The 22696-nt window shown below is 33.5% G+C and overlaps 1 protein-coding gene across 1 annotated transcript in view; it reads left to right on the forward strand.

The window, feature by feature from the left end:
- LOC129220173 (uncharacterized) overlaps nucleotides 1-22696 on the forward strand; it is a 146786-nt gene that overhangs the window by 85910 nt on the left and 38180 nt on the right. Inside the window, exon 2 of the mRNA XM_054854527.1 lies at nucleotides 11398-11767. Within this exon, the coding sequence (XP_054710502.1) occupies nucleotides 11398-11767 (370 nt within the window). The remainder of the gene's footprint in view (nucleotides 1-11397; nucleotides 11768-22696) is intronic.

A 22696-nucleotide genomic window follows, 5' to 3' on the forward strand; every position in this document is an offset into this window, starting at 1 on the left:
TATTAGACTTGAATTTAAAGTCATAGCAATTCCATTTCTATGCAAATTTGTAACAAAAGTTGCATTTTAACGAACGATTACGAGAGATTTTTAGTGTCATATTGAATAAAATGTCATCATATCTTATTTCATCTCGTCAAAAATAATAATATCAATTGAAAAAGTTTCTCCTTGGTCAAGGTATCATGTTTCTTTCTTAAAGTTGACTCACTTATGCATCTGGTTACTTAAAAAAATACTAGAATAAATGGAACACAAATTAAATACTAAATATCATTTATTTTCTTCGAGTTAATTGCAGAAATTGTTATTAACTTGACATTTAATCTCACTTTAATTTAAACTGCTCTCAATAACACCAAAATACCTTTTTAATTTCGGCGGCAATAAACGATTTCTCCTTCTAAAGCTCGGAGTTGGACAATCATATCTATTTAAATGATTTCTGTCAAGTCATTTCGTAATTGGTATCAACTTCCAGCGATTTCTCTCTCGATTTCTTTAATTTGGGAAAATCTATACTTGGGGTAGGTTTCAAAATATTTTTTGGGGTCAATAGTAAACAAACGGTTTTTCGCTTCGTATTGTCATGACCCTTCTCCGTTTCATTCTCATTCTTTTTACCTGTACTCACTTAACCGGAAACCACAGCAAGCCCTGTCCTTGGCCCACTGCTTCAAAGATGACGTCACGCACAACGTCACGCGTAATTGTGTGAAAGAATGAAAAACCTTTTCGCTCTTAATCTTCTTTATAGTTTCTTTTATTGCCTGGCGAATTAGTATTTCAGTTCTATTTTGAACAATGTATCGATTTAGTTTCGCAGCTGAGCTTTCGCGTGCGAACTTTTGGTTCTTGTTTCGTTTCAGGTTTTCTTATTATGTAGTTTAAGTTTTAATGGACAAATGTTTTTGAAACGTGTGAAAAATCCTATGTGTCATTTTGGTGCGTTACAGCAAGTCCATCAGCACGATTTATTACTGAAAGCAATTTCATTACAAAAATTATATCAACATAAATTAAATACATTACTTTCAACAACAAAAAAACCTTACAAATATTTGGAACAAATTTTAATTAAATTATGTGAATTGTGAAAAATAAGAAAAAAAGAGTAAAAGTCTCGATTTAAGCACAATTGAGATAGTGAGAAGCAAAGGGATGCAAGTAGCAAAATTAAAAATTTGAAGATAACCAGTACAAATGATAGGAGAACCTCTCCTCTGTCTTGGTACAAGAGATTGTACTAGTAGCCCTGGTAGGTGCTGCTGTAGAGCATGATTTAGAAAAAAAAATTTCAATGAAAGCCTACCTAGGATCTGATTTTTAAACGTGTTTTACTCGAAACTTAAAATAGTCCACTTGCATCCCTTTGCTTCTCACTGCCTCAATTGTTTATTTGTTTATTTGTTTTCTTCTTTTTCTTTCAAATTAGAGATTGAATTCCATTTTGCGCTTTTCATCCAATAAGATGTAGGAAATTGCCACCTTTGACATAATATAATGCATCATTAAAAAATATAACATATAAATTATTTCATTTTGATGTTTTTTCATCTAGTGATAACATTTTCAATCATTCGACGAAAATTTTCCTTTTTTTTTTCTTTCTTTCCTTTGTATCCTCTATACCTGTCTCTTTTCATTTAAATCCGAACTGTGCATTGCTTTATTTTAACTATTTCGCCGAAACCATTCATTTTAAGTTTCAAAGTTAGGTTGAAATCCATTGTTTCACATTAATTTCCTATAATTTTAACAATGCTTTGAATTAAAACCATGATTTTCAGTCGATATTGTCACTAAAATGTCTTAGTCTCTCTTAAAGTCGAGTCTTTAAAAACCACCCTCTTTGTCAACTAAGCAGTTCCACGGTGACAGAAGTATCAATTGTTGCACAAAACACCCTACAAAGACTTCAAATATCTTAGATTCTTGTTACATCATTTCAACTTTATGAATAACAAAGACGTTTTATAGAATGCAATCAAATTTTAAAGATTTCCATAAACAAAGTTTAAAAATTTGTTTTTGCCCAGTAACGAGCGTATCTCAGAAAATAGATCCGTTACTGAGCAAAAAAATATTGTTTTAATAACCTTTCTGGAAGCCTTCAAAATTTAGTTGTGCTTCATATAAAGCTCCAGACTAGGAATTCGGAATAGTAGCCACTAGATACCAGAGTAATAAAAAAGGGTAGCCACTTTTGACTTTTGGTAGCTATTTTTGAAGAATAGAGGAATGTGGGGCAAAGTAAAATAGTGGGGCAAAGTGAAATGGTGAAGTAATTTTTCTGCTTTTAGCACCACCTATCTAGTAACATTTTTACTACGTAGTAACATATGTAGTTTGTTTCAGTCAAGAAAAAATTACCTCTGAAAGTCAACGAAGTTTGATTATACAAGCAATTTTTAAAACTTGATACTCATATTGTAATAATTTGTTGTAAGTCGAAAATTATTTTTGTTACTATAAAGTTCTTGTTATTAACATTATAAATATTAGTTGAGAGCTACTAATATTTAGTGCAACATTTATTTGTTTAATATTAAACTTATTTGTAGTTTAGATGCTTTGTACAATTACTCAAGTGCATTCGGGCAAGTGGATGGGGCGAAGTGGATGAGGCAAAGTGAAATAGTAGTTTTTTCTTCATTTACTTGTTAAATTTTTTACCAAATCACTAAAGTAATCAATATGTATTATTTCATTTACATTCCTTCGTTTAATAATGCCCTTACAGAGCTGGATAATGTAGACGCACGCGCGCACGCAGTGCGCTGATACATCCGCTGACGTGCGGATACATCGCCGCGGAGTTGCACGTCGTCCGATAATCTTAAAAGTTCATACTCTTTACTTCTAATTCGTTTTAAATTGATATTGATATTATTCATTTAGATCGCGATAATCATTCAACTTCTCCTTCTTTACATCTAATTTGTTTAAAACTAATATTGCTAATGTAAAACGTAGTAATCATAGCTAGACAATATAGACGGACGCAAATACATTGGCTGCTGTAAGAAAATATTTGGTGCTGTGCGGATATATTCATTGCGGACATGCGCATCTCGCCATAATCGCGAGTAATGTTCTAGTTTCCCACCTGTCCTTTTTTCCGTCTGTTAAAAAATTACTAAAATGTTAATCCTCCCTTCTTTTTTCCTATTCATCAAGTGGTGATAGCTGAGCAATTCTTTTTATGTGGCTTAGTATTTCTTTTTTTCCTCTTTTTTTTTGTGCACATATCAGATCACAAAAGCACCTATGGCTTTAAAGCTTATCATATGGGGCCAGCAAGTTTGCACTGCACCCGGCGTAAGCGCCGCGCTTTTAAACAAACCCCCAATGTGAAAGAAAAAATAATTACAGAATAAACTCGCTTAAATTTCAGCACTTTACTTCAAACAACGATGCTTAAAGCATAAGATTCAGACTTTACCGCGAAATAAAAACTCGGCACATTTTCACGATCTATATACAGTCGGATCCCGACTTACGCGAGGAATGCGTTCCAAGACTCCTCGCGTAAGTCGAAATTTCGTGTTGTGTAAAAATGTTGCGCATATTACTTTTTTTATTAGCATACTCAATCATTTTAGACATTCAGAACCTTTTACAGTGTTTTTGACCATTTGTTAACTATACATTACCGTTTCATACATAAACAGCTGAATTTTTACCGTATTTTTTAAAAAGTTGTATTATTCAGTATAAAATACTGTTATGATGCACAAAATCAATGATCAATGGGATGAGATATATAAAAATAAAACGGTACGGTACGTACCGTTTTATTTTTACACGGTACGGTACGTACCGTGTAGTAATAATAAAGCACTACACTGTAATAGTACTATAAAGTAGATACAATAAGCTACATTTATAGCTTAAAAATAGAAGATGATGATTTATCCTGCGCAATCTAATCGTCATTCTAATATATTTTTAAATACAGTAGCTTCGCATTTACTTTTATAACATTTACGGCTATGGTTCTGGGACTGCCTGGACTTATACGGATTGCCTTCTCTTGATTTTTAATTATACGTATGAAAGATTCACCCCATATCTAATTGTCGTGCTACCTTCGACCCACTTTCTAGTTTTTCAAGCTAATCAAGAATCTTTACCTTTTCTTAAACTTTAGCAAACTTTCGCTTTTTGTTTCCGTCTTCAAACTTTAGATGAAACAACGTGCCTGAGTGCCACAATGTTTCATCACCTTTCATATTTAGAATAAATAAATGAAAAATGAGTGGTGATACATACACACTAACAATGCTATGTTTATAGTGCAGTATATGGGAACTTGCGCAGTCAGTGATGCTGAAAGGGTGAAAGTACATTCACAAATTAATGCTTAGTAGTCAATAACAAAGCCGAAACTTAGCATCACGATTCCTTTCCAAAATATTTTCGTGTTGAGAACGAGAAATTCGCTTTAGCTAAAAAATTCGTTGCTCCTGAAAAACTCACGTTATAGCCATTTTGCGCTAGTCGGATCGCGTTGTAGCGGGAGTCGACTGTACTTGTAAATTTGAACTTTTCCCGATTTTAGCTCAATCCTTTTAACCAAAAGCTAAAGCAATAAACACATTCTGGCATAATTTAATATTATCTACTTGTTAATTAAAGACTTAAATTACAGTAGAAGCCAAACTGTGCGAAAAAGGCGGGACACGCCGATTGCGAATTTATCAATTTTTTTGCACAGTTAATCGCTTGGGAAAAAAGCGCGTTTAATAATGCTATCAGAAATTCAAAAGGAAAATTTTGTTATTTTTTATTCAAAACACATTTCGAACACAATTCCGATCATTTCGAAGAAAGTTCCAAACATTTTATTTTCTTTGTTTTCAAAATTATTTATTTTCTGTAAAATTTTGTAAACTGTAAAAAAAAAACATCGTATGCGCCGCACCTGCTGTATCCGCCACAACGTCAATTTATAAACTTTTTTTCTCGTAAGCGCCGTGGCGTTTAGGCTCGAAAACACGGTATAGTTTTGGAATCTTTGTGTGCATTGGGCTATTAAGGGACCAAAGGCAGATGGGGGACTCGCTCCTAGTGGTATCTCAAATCTTCATAAATAACACTCTTGCTACTAGATTTATTGCACTATTGGGGGACTCGCTCCTAGTGGTATCTCTAATCTTCATAAATAACAGTCTTGCTACTAGATTTATTGCACTTGTTTTTGCCCCTTCCCTCAACAGAGCATTTCCAAGAAGCAGTCAATTGCTAGTTTTTCCTTTGTTCTCAGATATTTGGGTATCCTATTGATTTCTTGACTTGAGAGCTTAAGAAAAAAAAAAGGTCCCACCAACGTATGATCTGCAGTGGAGATATAATTCCCAAAAATTGTGAGTTTACGAATGCAAAGTTAAATGCTAAAAGATGCTTAGTTTTAAAATTTTGAAATTTAACTCAGCATCCATATTACTTTACATTCATAGGCTCACATTATTGGCATGAAAAATAGTTTCTTGTAACCTCAAAGCATATACCTGCAATTATTTGCAGTTTTGTGTTTTATAACGTTGTTTTAGTCAGTGTACTTTTACAAAATATGTTTATTTCTTATAATTAAAAAGTTTTTTTTTTTTTGAATCCGACCTCCCCCCTAGCCCCCCGGCTATTTTATCCACTCATTTATTTTTTCTCATACATTATCTTATTTATTTATTCGTTTTTTGCTTCATTTTCGTTTCATTTATTCATTCACTCTTTTATTTACTCATTTATTTGATAAATTATACCTTTAATAATCGAATAGAAAATACTTCCTTAGAAAAACATTTTATTCTTCACTTTACCGCATGAAAAAAGAAGTGAAAAATTTCCACCTTTTTTAGAAGGTACAAATTTACTGCCAAAAATAAAAAATAATGTATCAATGTAAGTTTTTTTTTATAAAATATATTGTTCAATCTTCGTGTACCGTAATTTTCAGAACAAAATTTGAATTTATTTGTTCATTTTGAAAAAAGTAAATTATCTTATTTATTTCATTTTTCCCCACATTCCCCTACATATCGTCGCCTCAGAGCAGCAGTAAGATAGCTTAGTGTTATTTTTGGTATTAGATATCTTGCTGTTGCTTTGAGGCGACGATATATTCAGCGCTAAAAATAAATAACCTTAAGGGAGTTTAAGCAGTAAGTTACCCCCCCCCCCTATAAGCCAGGGTTATGGAAGAACTACGTGCAATATACCAACAGCCCGGTTATACTATCCAGCGACAGCAATTTCGTCTTTGTTTGTTGTTTTGCCTTCAATTTTTGAGTCGAACCGCACCATGTCTGTGGACTCTCACAGATAAATTTACTTCATCTACCAATTTGTCAGCTTCAATGAGATGACATCTGCGTCTAGCTAGATTATTCTCCATTCCAGACCGATGAGTTTATAATAAGGACAAAACTGCAGTCTCTGAATGGGATAACCAGGCTGTCCTGATGCGCTCAACGGGTCAGAATTGGAAGCGTGTTGTCGTAGCACGATAGACGATATGATTTTTAACAAATAAAGACGCACATGGACATTACTTTTAGCGACTAAGACCTGATTTTTTGGTAGCCATTTGCAATGAAATGGTTGTCGATCAGCGACTGGCGACAGGTAATCTATAGTTTTAAAAGTAGAGTATATGATCTTCAAGCAATAAAACAAGAATCTAAATTTTTATGACTCTTTGCAGGGTATTTTGAACGACAAATGGAAAATACATTAAAATAGAATTGATCAATTGCTTTCAGGAAAGAAATAGAGTCAAAAAAGAAAAAAAAAATCATTAAAATTTTGATGCACATATTTCGAAGTTACGATTTTTTCTCCAAAATAAATAAATGTATTTGTGATAGATGAAACGTTCCATAATCTACAAAATTCCTTCCCCGCAAGCAAGATTTATGCATCAAATAGTTTCAAATATAGGCAATTGAAATAGGCTGAAGCTGCTCCCCCGTTCTCTACCAACAGCGTTAACAAATGCAAAACAGTCTTCCCTTGACAAAATACAAATTCTACAACTGTTTTCATTTGTAGATGGAAGCGGGATTTATCAGCAGCATAGTATTTATAAATAATTTAAAGCTGTTTGTTAGTTGTAATGTTAGTTTTCTTCTAAAAAAAAGATATTGCTTTCGTGTGCCAGCTAGGCTGGCAATTTGGGGTGTGCTACTTCACTTTTCCAACTGTAACATAATTTGGTGTGAAGTCAGACAGAGAAAGTACATCCATGCCCAACTTGGTAATCGAACCCGGGACCTCCCCATCGCAGTTAAACTTCTCTGACCAATATACAAGGCAACCGGCTAAAAAATAAATAAATCCATCAATTAAAACACAACAACAAACAAATACATTTATTGTAGTAAATGCCAAGCAAAATCATCCACTAAGGAATCAGCATTCAGTGTCTTTGAAAAATGTTTATTATAGCATTTAATCAACAACTTACTAAAACTATAATTAATTCTTAATTGCTAAAGAAACACATCAAAAATGAATGTAATAATTATCAATTACAGAATGAGATAAAAATTTAATTGCTTCCTGAATTAAAACAAAACAGACACTTGAAAAATCAGAAACGTTTTGAAACTAATACTTTTTACCTAAAACCTGAGTATAATTTCAACTACAGTTATAACTTATGATGCTTTCCATCTATGTTTAAAAAGAAAAAACGAAGTCAATATCAAATAGTTTTTGATACATCAATCAACATTATATGTTTTTAAACATCATAATTGATTTTTTTACCTTATAAACACCGCTTGCTTATAATTTTTATGAATTCCATGAAGTACTGAAAGTTTTGTGGAATACTACTATTTTCAAATAATGAGGCTTGTCGTAATGAAATAATTATGGTGCACAAAAATATATAATGTTGATGCAACATTTTGCCCTGATACGGAAATACTTTTCCCCAAAAAAACTGTTTGCTGCTTCAACAACCACGTTTAACAATATTCGCAAGCATTTTCAGGTCTTACAAAATTGTGTATTTATGATGCCAATTTTCTAAGATTACACTCATTAATGAAAAGATCGGGCACTAAAGCTCTTTTTGTTTAGAAAAAAGTAGTAGTTTATATTGTTTATGTCATTATAGTTTGTGGTCGTTATCATTCATCTCTAATTATTTATTAAATCATATTTTTTTCCTGTTTTTTTGTGCAAAAAAAAAAATAAATAATAATAATAAGTTGCATGACTTACGGAAAAAAAAGTATCCTTCTTAAAACCTTTTAGAAGCTATTTAGTTACCTGTAAATACTTTACAAATTGACTTTTCCTTTCATAACGACTTTCCAGAAATAATCATAGTCAGTGACGAAAGAACGGCAATCAACGGATTAAGATTTCAGAACAGTGATTATGGTTCATTTTATTGAAAAGGCTGTCATTGCTGAGCAAGCTATAATTTCGATACATACTATCAAAAAAATAAAAAGGCCATGAGGTTGTACAATAGAAAACTTTCATTTACCACAATTGTTTTTGAAACATGATTCAGAAAACTAGAACTGTTCGCGTTTATCTTTAAGCTAGCTATTGTTTCTTTTCAACTATTCACTTGCTTTACATACATAATTCACCTGTTGTCTAATAATCCTCTTTATCTAAAATAGTGTAAAACCATAGTATCTTGTTATATCTTTTACTCATATTTGTACAAAGTGAGGGATTAAAATTTAAAATGGCGTATTTAATTTTTCATTACACTACAAGGTATTCTTAAGACAGTCTCATGTAAATTTTTCGTTGGAAAATTACCTCCTTTTCATGACTTCGATGTGTTAGTACAATAAATATTGCTCAAGATCAAATGTATAAAGATTTTTACGTTTTTATTTTAAAAATTATAACCTTAAGTTTAAAAAAGAAACAAACAAAATGCCTCTCGTAGTTTGAAGGGGGACGGTGTCAGAATAACGTAATGTTATTGACAATCAAAAAAATAAGCTGGTCTTCGAATAATTACAAGTTACAAAACTTCATTTTTTTAAAAAGAAATGTATCATTTTTTTATTTTAAGCCTGGTTGCGCCATGCCCTTTCACTGCTTCTTCGCTGGGACTGATTAAAACTCGGGGGCGTTCATGTAAACATGACATAGGTATGCATCGCCACTTACATACAAGGGGGGGGGGGGAGCATACAAAGTCCTACCCACTTTGGACGACCTACCTTCCACATACCATGGCCACCCTCCCCTACATATTTTGGAAATATATGAATTGATGTTAATGTCACATGCAGTATACCAGACGGCCCGGTTATCGTATCCGGAGACTGCGGTTTCGTTCTTATTAGAACTCATGAATATGGAATAATCTTCATTATTATATTTATTCAAATTGAAATTTTATCATGCAGACTTTGTAAAGGAAAATGCAGCATTGATGGAAAATTTCACTACGAAAAATGCAAACTTGAGTGCTGAAACATGCCAGCACTTTTCATTGTATAACTGCTCACGAACTACAGATAACTTAAATCTCATCTTTTTACTTTTATTAGTATCATATCTTTACTAATGATAAAGTTGAAAGTCTCTCTGTCTGTCAGGATCTCTCTCTGTCCGTATCTCTGTCTGTCAGAATCTCTGTGACGCGCATAGCGCTTAGACCGTTCAGCCCATTTACGTGTAAATTTAGCGCAAAGTTAGTTTGTAGCATGGGGGTGTGCACATCGAAGCGATTTTTCGAAAATTCGATGTGGCTCTTTTTCTATTCCAATTTTAAGAACAAATATATCATAAGATGGACGAGTAAATTACGAAATTATCATAACGTGGAATCGTAACATGGGCACAAGCCAATTGACGAGAAAATTCACCATACATTATTTGTAAAATACAGGCGAAGCAAAAGACCTTTTAATTTTTATATTACGGGCAAAGCCGTGCGGGTACCGCTAATATTTGAATAAAATGACGTAGGTTGATGGAGGAAAGTTTGAAAACAGGATTGTCTAATTACATTAACAAGAAAAGACATACTTTTTTCCGTTTTCGGATCTTGCCTCAGTTCATCTATAAGAACCGGTATTGGTTTTTATGCTCATTTTTCAGATATTGTCAATGGACACACCTTTGCGAAAACCAGTTATAATTTTTTTTTAAATGCCGTCATACGTGAAATAACCCAACCCACATGATAAAAATAACATATTCGAGAGATATACATGTCAACGACACACCTGCATAATTACTTAGGTCATTATCATTCAATTTATCGATTACTAGTTCTGAATAAGTTGCATTTTACGATTTATGCTTGTATTTTTTGTTTTAATGTTTTGTCATTTAAAAAAAAGTACTCTATGTGCAGACAGTGGCTCAAAGATGCATATGATCTAGGGAAAAAAAAGAAAAATAACACATAAGTAAAAAAGCTAGAAAAGAAAAAGAAAAAAAACTATAAAAGAAGAAACATTTAATACAATGAAATGCAATATTCAGTGGAATTAAAGTCACAAAACATTGATTATTGTGTTAAAAAGTAACGAAAAGTGCTCGCTATAAAACAAATATAAAATGTGCGAAGTCTTAACAATAAAGCCGCTGCTGTTTACAATAAAAATCTCATCTGTGCCATAGTTGGATAAAAAGTTTTAAATACTTCCAATAGTTGGATAAAAGGATCAATGAGTTTTCTACGTAGCTGTTCCAAGTGGCGTCAGAAAAAGCTGTTTAAAGCAATACGCGTATGCTGTTCACTGCTTAAAGAGGCATCAGTGTGCCATCAATATAACTTGTGGCAAATATAACTTGTTGATGGAGTATACGTGTTCGTTGCTGGTTGAAACAGAATATGAGTGTCAAGTACAGTTAATAAATTCGTATATGTATCATGGGGAACAGCATTTGTGTGCCAATTAATTCTACTTGGTACATTATCGCTTAGTATGAACTTGTCCTCCTGATGCTGTTACCAACTCACTCCTATGGAAACATATTATTGGTTTTCTCATATGTGTATCATTAATCTTTAGTCGGAACAGCATTTGTGGGCCGATTTATACTTGTTGGTACATTATTTTTCAATATGAATTTGTTCAACTGATGCTGTTACCACTGCACTCCCATAGAAATGTATTATTGGCATTCTTGTTTGAAACAGGCACTAATTTCCAGAATCTTAAGTCGTCATTCCAATAAGGCTATGAAGACATGACTTTTTTCACCAACTTATTTCACAATTTATTGATTTATTTTCATGTTTACTATAACCTCACTCCATTACTATACATGTATGCAGTTTCCTTTAACCATGAAAAAAAAAACTTTATAGCAAATTTTACGTTTCTTACTGGGTTTATCATTTTCTTCTTTCAGAAAAAACGATCTTATTTGATCCCTTTTTTAATTTTTCAGTGCAACCAGGCTCGAATGCAGCTGGACCTGTTTATGTTCCCAGTGCTCCCAGAGCAGAAGCTTTGACGGCGGCTGAAGACATCGACTCTGATGCCAGTTTACCAACGGTGACCGTTCGAGGTTTCCTAAACTTTAGAACGACGGTGGACGGCACAGTCATCGTGTTCACGCCTGCATCAGGTGTTCCTCAGGACCCTACCCCTGCGTCCAGTATTTATTCCCCACCATCCAACCCTCCGTCACTTGTGTCGAGAAACGACGACATCCAACACTTGTCTTTCACCAACAATGACAGGGACACGCAGAAAAGGACAGAGCTAGAAAATGAAGCACACACGCCAGAAGATGACAGACAGAACTTCAGGCAAAGGTAAAGTAATCATAAACAAGAAATGTTAGTGCATTTTTAAAATCGAAACAACATAATTCACTCTTTTTCGGAGTTTGTTGTGGGGTAATTCCAAGCCGATGTTATTTTTTTTTCAACTGGATCAAACATTTGGCGACTGAGTGATGTAGTGGTTAGTTGTTGACCACTTAAACCCAAAATTGCTGGTTCGAACCTCTCTCCAGTCGGAGAATTTTCATGATGCAAAAGATCAACGACATCCATGTTGTGTGATTAGGTGGCATGTAAAAGATCCCTCGATTACTCGTTCGGCTTAGAGTTCTCGTAACAAAATTAAATTCCAAATGCAATTTCGCATTGAATAGAGCCCAGGTGCATTCATCTGGTGGGAAAACAGGACATCAAAATTATCGTGGTAAACGCATACGTCGATAGTGGTACCATGTGAACGAATGGATGCTTTATCAGGAGATTGCACTAAATCTGCAAAAGGTTGTACCTTTAACGCAGGCTCAGTAGAAAGACTTGGCGTTTCGCATGCAGCTCTTCTATTGCAGTTTGAGCATTGCTTCTTTATACATAATTGTATTTATACATAATACTTTATTGTAGTACATAAGCTATGTCTGTTATATCTTACCATAGTGACGTGAAATTGAAAGAAATTATGTTTTTCAACTTTAACAGTGTATTCATTGGTTGTCTGTTATGGATCAAGTGTTAGTCCGTGACGCACAAAAACCGTTTTTTTCCCCAGTGATTGTAAAGCCTTTTTTTTTTAATTCGAAGAAGCTGAATGAACTCTGTGGGTGTTTTTTGTGGGTTTTCGAATGAGACCTGAATCAAAGAAATCGGATAATTATTTCGGGTAGGAAAAGTCATTTTATGAAGTTTTCGGGCTTTAAAATTAAAATTCGAGCGGTTTGGTTCTTTTTCGGCGTTTGAACCCCCCCCCTTCCCCCCTACGATCCTTCTCGGGTGTCCAAGTACCTCCCTGCCAAATTTGGTCCAGATCCGACGTAAACTGTGGATTTGAATAGGGATTATACCAGCACCTCCCAATTAGAAAGCCCAATCACTGGTTTCGTCACGCGACCGAAAGAGGCCGTGGGAGAGGAAATTTCCTGATGAAAATCGCTTTATTTTATGTCCCATAAAATACTAAAGCTATTATTTTGAGAACATTAGTTCACCAAAAATATTAACATAGATCAAAGGAGACATCAAAAGTTTATTTATTTCCTAAGTTAACGCTTTTTCGTTCTTTAAATTGAGCAAATACGTAAGAAAGAACGTAGGAAATAACAAGATTACAGTTAATTTTTACCTCAAAATAAAAACAAAATTTTCTTTAGTCACAACCGAGAAAAAAAAGTGGCTATTTTAAAATGAGGTCGCACAAACAATAATTTTTTGATTTAAAATTTCTGTTCCATTAGGCTTAGCAGTGCTTTTAAATTTTTCCCGTTGAATTTTACAGCCTTTTTCTTTCTTTTTTTTGAAATTCGAAGGAACGGAATGAACTCTATGGGTGTTTTTCGTGTGCTTTTGAACTGCGCCAAAATCGAACTGATCGGACAATTATTTCGGGTAGCAAGAACCATTTAATGCCATTTTTGGGTCCTAAAAATTAAAATTAAAATGGTTCGATTCTTTTTTGGCGTTTGAAAATCCCCCTTCGTTCCTTCTCGGGTGCCAAGTACCTCTCTGCCAAACTTGGTCGAGATCCAACGTAAACTGTGGATTTGTATAGGGAACATACACACATATATATATTCTGTTTTATTTACATAGATTATCATTATTATTATTTTGAAAAGTACATAATTAAATTCCTAATATTATTTGAATACCTCATGAGGAATAAAGACAGTAAGGAATAAAAAGTAAGACATAAAGGGTTCGTCTCTTACAGATTCTAGCTCACATGTCCATCGTCGGACTCTGTGTACCATCGTTCTTTTATGCACTGATGAAGGGGTTTGTTTTTATGACCTCGAAACAGCTGTTTGCAGAATTTTTTAACTCTATTTAATTCCTTTTATTTTTACTTGTATGCACGTTGTCATATTTTTACTTATTTTACAAAGTTTTCGACTGCTTCTTTAACTATATTACTAATTTAAATTTTTAGTAGTAAAACAGTGTAATTCAGGCCACACACACACAAGTAATTCTTCGACGCTGGCAAGTATCCCTACTCAAGTGTCACACACCGATTTGAATAAAATACTTAAAAATATTGAACACATATTATTTTTTATCGGTATTAAACACTTTTAAAGGGGTGAAATTTACTCCAAAATATTGAATAATTGAGATATTAGGGATTATAAACAGTGTATTCTTTTTTTTAATTACAAAAATTAAAATAGCGATTGAAAAGTTGAAAAAACTAAACAAACTACAGTTTACGTGTTTCAGAATTTTTCTGAAAATACTATTAACATAGGTAAGATATCCCTCGCAATCTTACCCCGTTTCTGGACTAGTTGCCCATGAGCAATACCTTGTTAGACAAATCACCTTCTTGACCTCACAATTTCCTATTTCATTTAGATTTGCATGAAGGACAAATATGGCGTATGAGTAATCCTACCAATTTTTTTATTTCTATTCGTAAAATTGTTAAAATATAGGTCTGTAAAAAAAACTTGAAATGTGCGACTGCTTGGTTTGCATTGGTGAACCATTCATTCTTCTTTTTAGGCACTGATGTAGGGGCTTGCATGTTATAAGATCGAAACAGCTGTTTACTGAGTTTTTAATTCTCTTTTAAATACCTTTTTTTTGTACTTAATACACGTTTTGTCATTTTACTTATTCCACAGTACAAAGTTTCCGACTGATTTTTTACAAACGTTCTGAAAGTTTGTTGAACATCCAAAAATTTTAGTTTGCATTCTTTTTTCGTTCGAAGGGAGTAAAAACAGGACAACACGAATTTAACTAGAGAAATACGCGAACCTGTCGGCACGTTTTAATTAATGCGCAGTAACTAACATAATTGTAACGTTCAGCAATTTTGAAAATGCATAAAAATTATAAACCTTTTCGAAAACCATTACTAAATATTGGAACGCAGAAAATTGGGCTGAGAAAGTGTATTACAGATTGAAAAATCCACTGGATTAGCCTGAATGCAATGTTAGAACTCTTCTATAAACCAAAGGAATGCGCTCAAATCCTTTAACTTACTAAAAAAGCACAATATTTTTTTTTTCAAAAAAAGAAAACAACGAAAAACCTGACATGTTTTATTCATGCTCTGCATCCCGTACGAAGAGCCTGTTGATGTCTTTGTCACCGTGAAGTTAATAATATAAATGAGGGTGGTACCTTAAAAATTATGTTGAATGAATTAGCTGAGCAATCCTCAATATTCGGCACGACTCGAAAAGAGGTGACAGAAACTTTGATAAAGCACTGGCTGACTCGCATGACATTGCAGTACGTTAAGCTGCTCAAGTTTTTGAATCTTTAAAATGAGAGGTAAAATTTGAGAAATTATTCAAAAACTTTTACTAAGAGGGCGACCCAATCAGAGCTCGCCCCCTGCTATAACGAATCAAATGCACAAATGCAATGACCAACGCTAATGAAGCAACAATACAAGTTAAATTGGTCATAGTAATACACAAATCAAACAGGCATCGTTTTTGTCTAAAATTTGAAGTTCATGAGCAAAAACTCCTAACATGACATAAGAAAAGAAAAATCTATTTTAGAAGGTGGTGAAGTTTATGGGGATCTTTTGCTAAATATTCACGATTATTTAATCTCGGTAAAACCAATTGCAGTGGAGTCCCATCACACGAATTTCTCAAGCCCATTATTTTTTGCGCGAAAATCTTTTCCCATCCCACGCGAGCGATAATTTGTTAAGACGCATTGGACTTTTTTAAGTACGCTTTTGCGTGCCAAACGATAGTCGTTAATTGAGATGCGACTTTATAAGACACTACAATTGGTTTACGGAATTCGAGATAACGATTAATTCATGTAACAAAATCAGTCTTTCCTAAAAAGCATTCTCTATTTGACAATTTAACTTTTAGGAGAATGAAGCCAATCATGAAATCCTGCGGGACTGAGATTGGCACGAAATTGGAAACCCTTGATAGGACAACAGCTAACACTTTTTGCCAAATAATAAGTACGGAGGGACCTCTGACGTGGAATGGAATTATAACAATCTTTTGCCACAAAATTGATGATTGAAATATTTTCATCAGGAAGAGCTTAAGTTGTGCAAAAATATTCATTCATTGCCAATTCGAAATTTAATTTTATAATTTCGCTGTTCAAAAGTATTTAATATTTCTGTGAGAAAATGAAACATGGAGCAAGACTTGTATAAATAAAAATTGCTGGCTTATTCTTCAAGCCCATCTTACTATCAATTCTTGTGTTCTTTTACTAAGTTACTACTCAACATATCATTTGCATTGGTTATCTTCAAATCATATCTTTGTTATCTATGTTAATTACCTAACTTGAATTAAGTCTATTAATGCAATTGAAGAGACTTATTTTATTAGTCTACTAGCAGTACCCGCACGGCAATGCCCGTGCTAAGAAGTTAAAGGAAGCCCGTTGAAACAAAAAATAATTCCACACACCAGGCACCCTTTGTGATGTGAAATGATCATTTTTCTTCAACTAAAATGCGTACAACTTTTCAAAAGACCTATTAAAATCCCTTTGGAATTTTAAAACTATTCGCCAAAATACATAAAAATATTAACAGTAGCTTTAAAACTCAAAATAATCCTTCAACTACATAGTTCATCGTTAACGCGCCAAGCAACCACGCTACCGTAACCATCCTGCCCTTTAGCGAGTGAAGCGTTTGTTACCCCTTCACATTAAAGTGTTTCGCCAAATAAACAATGCCATAATAAAAACGTTATAAAGAACAATCACAATTTAATAATACGACAAGTCAATTTACTTAGATAAATAACTATCTTTAATCATAAGAACAAAAAAAAAAGTTGAAGAAATAAGGAAAACAAAACTTAATAGAAAAATCCTACAAAATCAAATTATGTACCTGGACATTGAAAAAAAAAAAAAAAGCGTTCAAAAATCTGTTCCCTGATCACAACAGCATAACATGGTTATGGTTCCTCCCACTTATCGACACTGTCGACCAGCGCCCTCTCGAAGAGTTAACTCACCCCGCTATCTGTAAGGAATTTATAGAGCTAAACTTACCCCGCCAGCTATTAGGAAATCATGCAACTAAACAATTAATTAAACATTAAATCTGCAATTACAAGTATTTTGGTCAATCTTATTTTAAAAAATAGCCTATAGCCTTCCTCAATAAATGGACTATTCAACCTAAGAAGAATTTTTCAATTTGAACCAGTAGTTTCCTGAGATTAGCGCGTTCAAAAAAAACAAACTCTTCAGCTATATAATATTAGTATAGATACAAATTTTCACGTGTTGATAACATTTTTTATTGCTGCTGCACTCCTATTAGTCATAGCGTGATAATTCATAGCCTGCCTTCCTCGGTAAATGGACTATCAAGACAAAAATAATTTTTCAATTCGAACCATTAGTTCCTGAGATTAGGGTGTTCAAAGAAACAAACTCTTCAGCTTTATATTTTTAGTTATTTAATAAAAAAATTAAGACAATGATACGCATATATACTTCTTTTTTACAAATCATTTTAACATCGTTTAAGATTTTCTCGGAAAAGTACCCTCGAGATTTGTCTCATGTCTGACTAGAACCTACGCCCACTGGATCGCGATGCCCGCATCTTCAGGTCGCGCCATCTTGACAACGCGCAGCCCGCGTTCCAAGAATTCTATATTATAATTAAATTTTTCAGTGTTCATAACATTTTTTATTGCTGCTACACTCCTATTAGTCATAGCATGATGTTATATAGCTTATAGCCTTCCTCAATGAATGAACTATTTAATACAAAAAGAATTTTTCAATTCGAACCAGTAGTTTCTGAGATTAGTGCGTTCAAACAAACAAACTCTACTGCTTTATATTATTAGTATAGATATAGATTATAATTTTTAACGCAGTCGAAAGGATACATGCTGTTTTAGAAAACATTTTACACAATTATATTGCTCCCTAATAAGATGTTTTCATGTCAGAAATTGCAAAACTGAATTTAATTTTACTTTCACTTTTCAATTCTTCACTTCACTTTACTTCGCATGCAAAGAAACATAGTTTAAAATGTTTTCTATAAGACATTGTCTTTGATTGCAAAACCACTCCCAGATAGTCTACATATGCACATAATATTATCACTTATTATAACATGTTTTTCAAATAATATCTCATAAAATATGATACAATCTTATCCTAGTCAAAATTCAATTTAAATACTCTTGTGAACAATCCCGAAATTATTAAAATGATTTCCTTATTGCTCTGGAAATGTATTGTTCTTTTCATTGTTAAAAAAAATGACCGTACACTCTCAGAAATGGACTTTCAAATTCGACGAAATTTTCTTCGTTTCTGACGAAATCGCTTCCAGGGATATGCTCCGAGCGAACATTTCGTCAAATTGAGGAAACTGCTTTCGTCTCTGGTTTGAAGAAGCGAATTTCGTCAAATGTAACGAAATATTTCGTCATTCTAGTTTCGTCAAATCGACAATCATTTTCGCAGTTTTGAGAGTATTAGTTTCGTCAAATTAATTTCGTCATATTTGAGCACGTTAATTTCGTAATTTTTTGAGTTTCTTTTATTTTAATTTTTTCTTTTTTGAGCTGATTAGTTTTCTTTCTTTCTTTCTTTTTTTTTTTTTTTTGAGAATACAGACGAACCTCGTTAATTCGAACTCGCTTAAAAAGAATTACTCCTAAAACGAACTTTTTTTGTAATCTCTGTCCCATTGTTTATTGTTTTTCGGATAAGACGAATTCTGTTAAGAATAATCGATTTTAATGATCCATCAAAGTTCGTTTTAACGAGGTTCGATTGTATTTTATAGGATTTAATCAAGTCTTGACTTCAGTATCTTACCACCATAATTTCCCACTTTGATGCGCATAGTCACACTCACAGTCCCGTCATTTACGGGGGGGGGGGTCATTCATGGGGGTTGACCTTCTCCCCCCCCCCCTTATTTTTGAACATTTATGTCTTTACGTACGAAAGGCCGTGGTTTTAGTTGGTTTTCTATAAAATTTTTGAACAGTATACACCTTTTCCACAGTTGGGAAAAAAAATCGAAATGACTGGCCTGCACCCCCCCCCCTCTGCCTAAAGCAAAAGGCAAGCATTTGTTGAAAAAAGAGGCACATAAAAGATGTTTAAAAAAATTTTTATTAATGTAAAAATACAAGCAGACAATTTCTTTAAATTGTAAAAATAATTATTGTAAATTCAAGTTAAAGAACAATGTGAAATGATATCTGGGAATTAGGGTTTTACGATGCATCGATACATCTTAAAATACCGATGTATAGTACACCCTACATCATTACACTGGTTTAGAATAAAAACCTCTAAACCGATAGATCGGTGTGCTCCACAAGTTTGCTTACATTCAAGCTTTCTTTTTATCCAAGCAAAAAAAAAGGGGGGGGGGACGGAAACCCGCATTTTAGTCCGGCCCCATAAACTCCCCATGGTATCTAACTAAACCCCCATAAAGGGGGTTTTCCTGCAAAAAATCTATTTTTTGCCGGATCTTTTCCAAATTTGGCACAGATGTTCATTCTTGATGCTCAGGGATACTCATTGAGCAGGTTTCGTCCCGCTATGGAGGGGAGGGGGGGACAACCCTCATGGGGGTTCTCCTTATAAAAGCCAAGTTTTTGTCGGATTTTTTCCAAATTTGGCACAGAGGTCCTTTGATGCTCGGGAATGCACACACAATGGTTTCAGTCGCTCCATGGTGGGGGGGGGGAGGGGGCAACGCCCATAGGGGTTCTCCTCACAAAAACCAAGTTTCTGTCGGATTTCTTCTAAATTTGGCCCAGAGGTCGTTTGATGCTCGGGAATTCAGAGGGTAGTTATCGTCCCCCTATTGTGGGGGGAGGGAACCCCATGGGGGGGCTTCTTATAAAAACCACGTTTTTGTCGAATCTTTTTCAAATTTTACAGAGGTCTTTTAAAGCTCGGGAATTCAAGCAGGATAATTTTCGTTCTTCTATGGGAGGGGGGGGGAACCACCCATTGGGGTTATTCTTATAAAAACCAAGTTTTTTGTGGGATCTTTTCCAAATTTTACACAGAGGTCTTTTGTTGCTCGGGAATTCAAGCAGGGTAGTTTTCCTTCCCCTATGGGGGGGGGGCAACCCCCATTGGGGTTCTCCTTATAAAAAGCAAGTTTTTGTGAGATCTTTTCTGAATTTGGCACAGAACTTCTTTGATGCTAAGGAATTATCATTGGGTTGTTTTCGTCCAGCTATTGGGATCTATTTTTTTTTTTTTCAAAAACCAGTTTTTATAAGATCTTTTCCCAATTTGTCACAGAATTCCTTTGATGCTCGAGAATTCCCCTGTTTTAGTCCCGCTATGCATGGGGAATCCCCCGCGTGGGTTTTTGTCGGATCTATTTCAAGTTTGGTGCATTTGTCCTTTGATGTTTGTGAATTCCCATAGGGTAGTTTTCGTGCCAAATTTGGGAAAATTCTTACAAAAGCTTGGATTTTTGCAAGGAAAACTCCCCTAATCGGGGGTTTGCCGCCTATAGCGGAAAGAATAATTCAAACTGCTTCAACTACTCGCAATGTAAGTTTGGCGATGCATCACGATGTAAAAATTCCTACATCGTCCAGCCTACTGGGAATATAGAAGTGCTACTTTCTCAGCAGACATTGGGTTCTGGAAGAATAAGACATAGGTTACTTTTATGCAGAGTTACATCAATATTTGCTCATGAGAAAATTGCTGGGGATTTACTTCTTCATTGCATCGCATAAAAAAAATTCCAAAAAAAAAAAAAAAAAGATTTTTATCAAACTAATACCCTAAATTTTAAAGAAATAGTGCAATAAAATGGAGAGCTTTAAGTTTGTATATCTTTGTTCGAAAATTATACATAGAAAATGAAATTAGATAATCTTGAGAAAAAGCTTACCTTTTTCTTTTCTCAATCGATTATTTGTCTTATTAATTTTGCTTCTATGTGAAAAGCTTGTTTGGCAAAATTTATGATTAATACAGGAAGTGTATTATTGCATGCAGTACATACTTCATACTTTGGAGTACTTTGGTACATACTTCATACTTACCTGTCTGGAACTTCAAGGGAAATTAGGTTTTATATAACATAATTGATTAGAACCTTACAGATTTACTAAGATAGCTCCATAAGCATTAATGCAAGCATGGCCGACGCTAAGACAGAATTGCAAGTAAGAGATTCAAAAGGTGTGTAATGAAAATAGTGACTAGCGTATCGAGCAAAGTTTGCTAGTTTTTATCATATGCTTTTTATTTTCCTTTCAATTTTTCAATTGAAATTTTACATTGACATTTTATTTTGTCTACAGCAACAACCATTACTATAACTTAAATTTGGACTTACTAGTAGTTCATCTATGAAATGCTTCTGAAGAGAATTTCCTTTTTTTTTTTGCTGATAATTCCTTGAGGCAGCAAATATGGCAATAAAATTAATGCTGCATTTATTTCAGCTGTAAAAACTATGTATAATGGAAAAATTCATAATTATCACAAATCAGGTAACACAAATTAGTATAGAATTTAGCGTACTAAATGTGAAAATAAACAACAAAGAACGCTTTATAATTGTTATTATTTTCAAACATGCTGCTAACTTACCTTTTTTTAAATCAAGGTTACCTGCAGTAACTTATTTTAAATTTGGGAAAAATTGAAAAAATATTGAAAATATTTACCTGCAAAGCACAAAGATATAGTTCTTTATGGAAATTAATATTTTCTTTGTAACTTAAAATGTTTTGTATAAAATTAATACTTACTTTACTTCATGTTTTATTTTGCAAGTAAAATCATTCAAAAGAAAAAAGAAAGAAATAGACTTAACAAATAATGAAGTATTGGTACAACATAAACAGGAGACAGCTGCAGAATGTCTCCACATTACATAAACAACATGTGGTGCGACTTTAATAAGTCCGGTCAACGAGCCTAACAAAAAAAAAGGGGGGGGGGGGTATTATTTCCGAACCATAAGCTGATAGCCAGTTTGCATTTATTTTTAATTGCATTAAGTGCTTTTTTTTCTTGATTTTTATGCGCCTGTTTAAAAGGTTGCTGAGCAATTATTAAAAAATATTCTTTTTATGAACACTTTTGTGAGATAAAGTTCTTAATACTTTTTGATTATTAATTTCATCAAAATCATATTTAATTTTGCTATTAAAATATTTCATGTAGTTTTGTGAAGAATTAACTATAGAAGATCTATTGTTTACCCATTCCAAAATATTAATCTTACCTAATGGGTAGAGCAATATTTCATTGAAAACGATAAGTGTAACGTACACTTTTAGGAGAGAGCTACTGTATAAGTTATTATTGTATTGAATAAAATATTACATGTAGATTAGAAGAAGAAAAAAATACCAATACTTAGAGAGGGGGTGGGGGCGGTATATTTGTTTAAGAAAATAAAAATGCAGAGTAAAAAAAAAATTGAATTATTAAACAAAAACACTTCGTTTACCAGAATTATATTAGTAAAATTCATGAAGAAGAATGAAAACACATAACCATGGAACATATTCAACGTTGCAATTAAAAGCTTCAAAGTTCTATGCTATTTATCAAGGCACTGTATTTATTATCTGCGTTGCTATAGTTACGGTGGAATTTTTATATAAGATTAAATTTGTAAAAATGCTTTGGTCATCTTTGTCAATTGTCTAACGGAAATAAAGGAAGTACGTTTTCGGAAACAAATGTCAACAAACACACATTTTCATTTGCAAATAAAAAATAATGTTAGTTAAGCCT

Source organism: Uloborus diversus, chromosome 4 (assembly GCF_026930045.1).
Source record: "Uloborus diversus isolate 005 chromosome 4, Udiv.v.3.1, whole genome shotgun sequence".
Taxonomy (NCBI): domain Eukaryota; kingdom Metazoa; phylum Arthropoda; class Arachnida; order Araneae; family Uloboridae; genus Uloborus; species Uloborus diversus.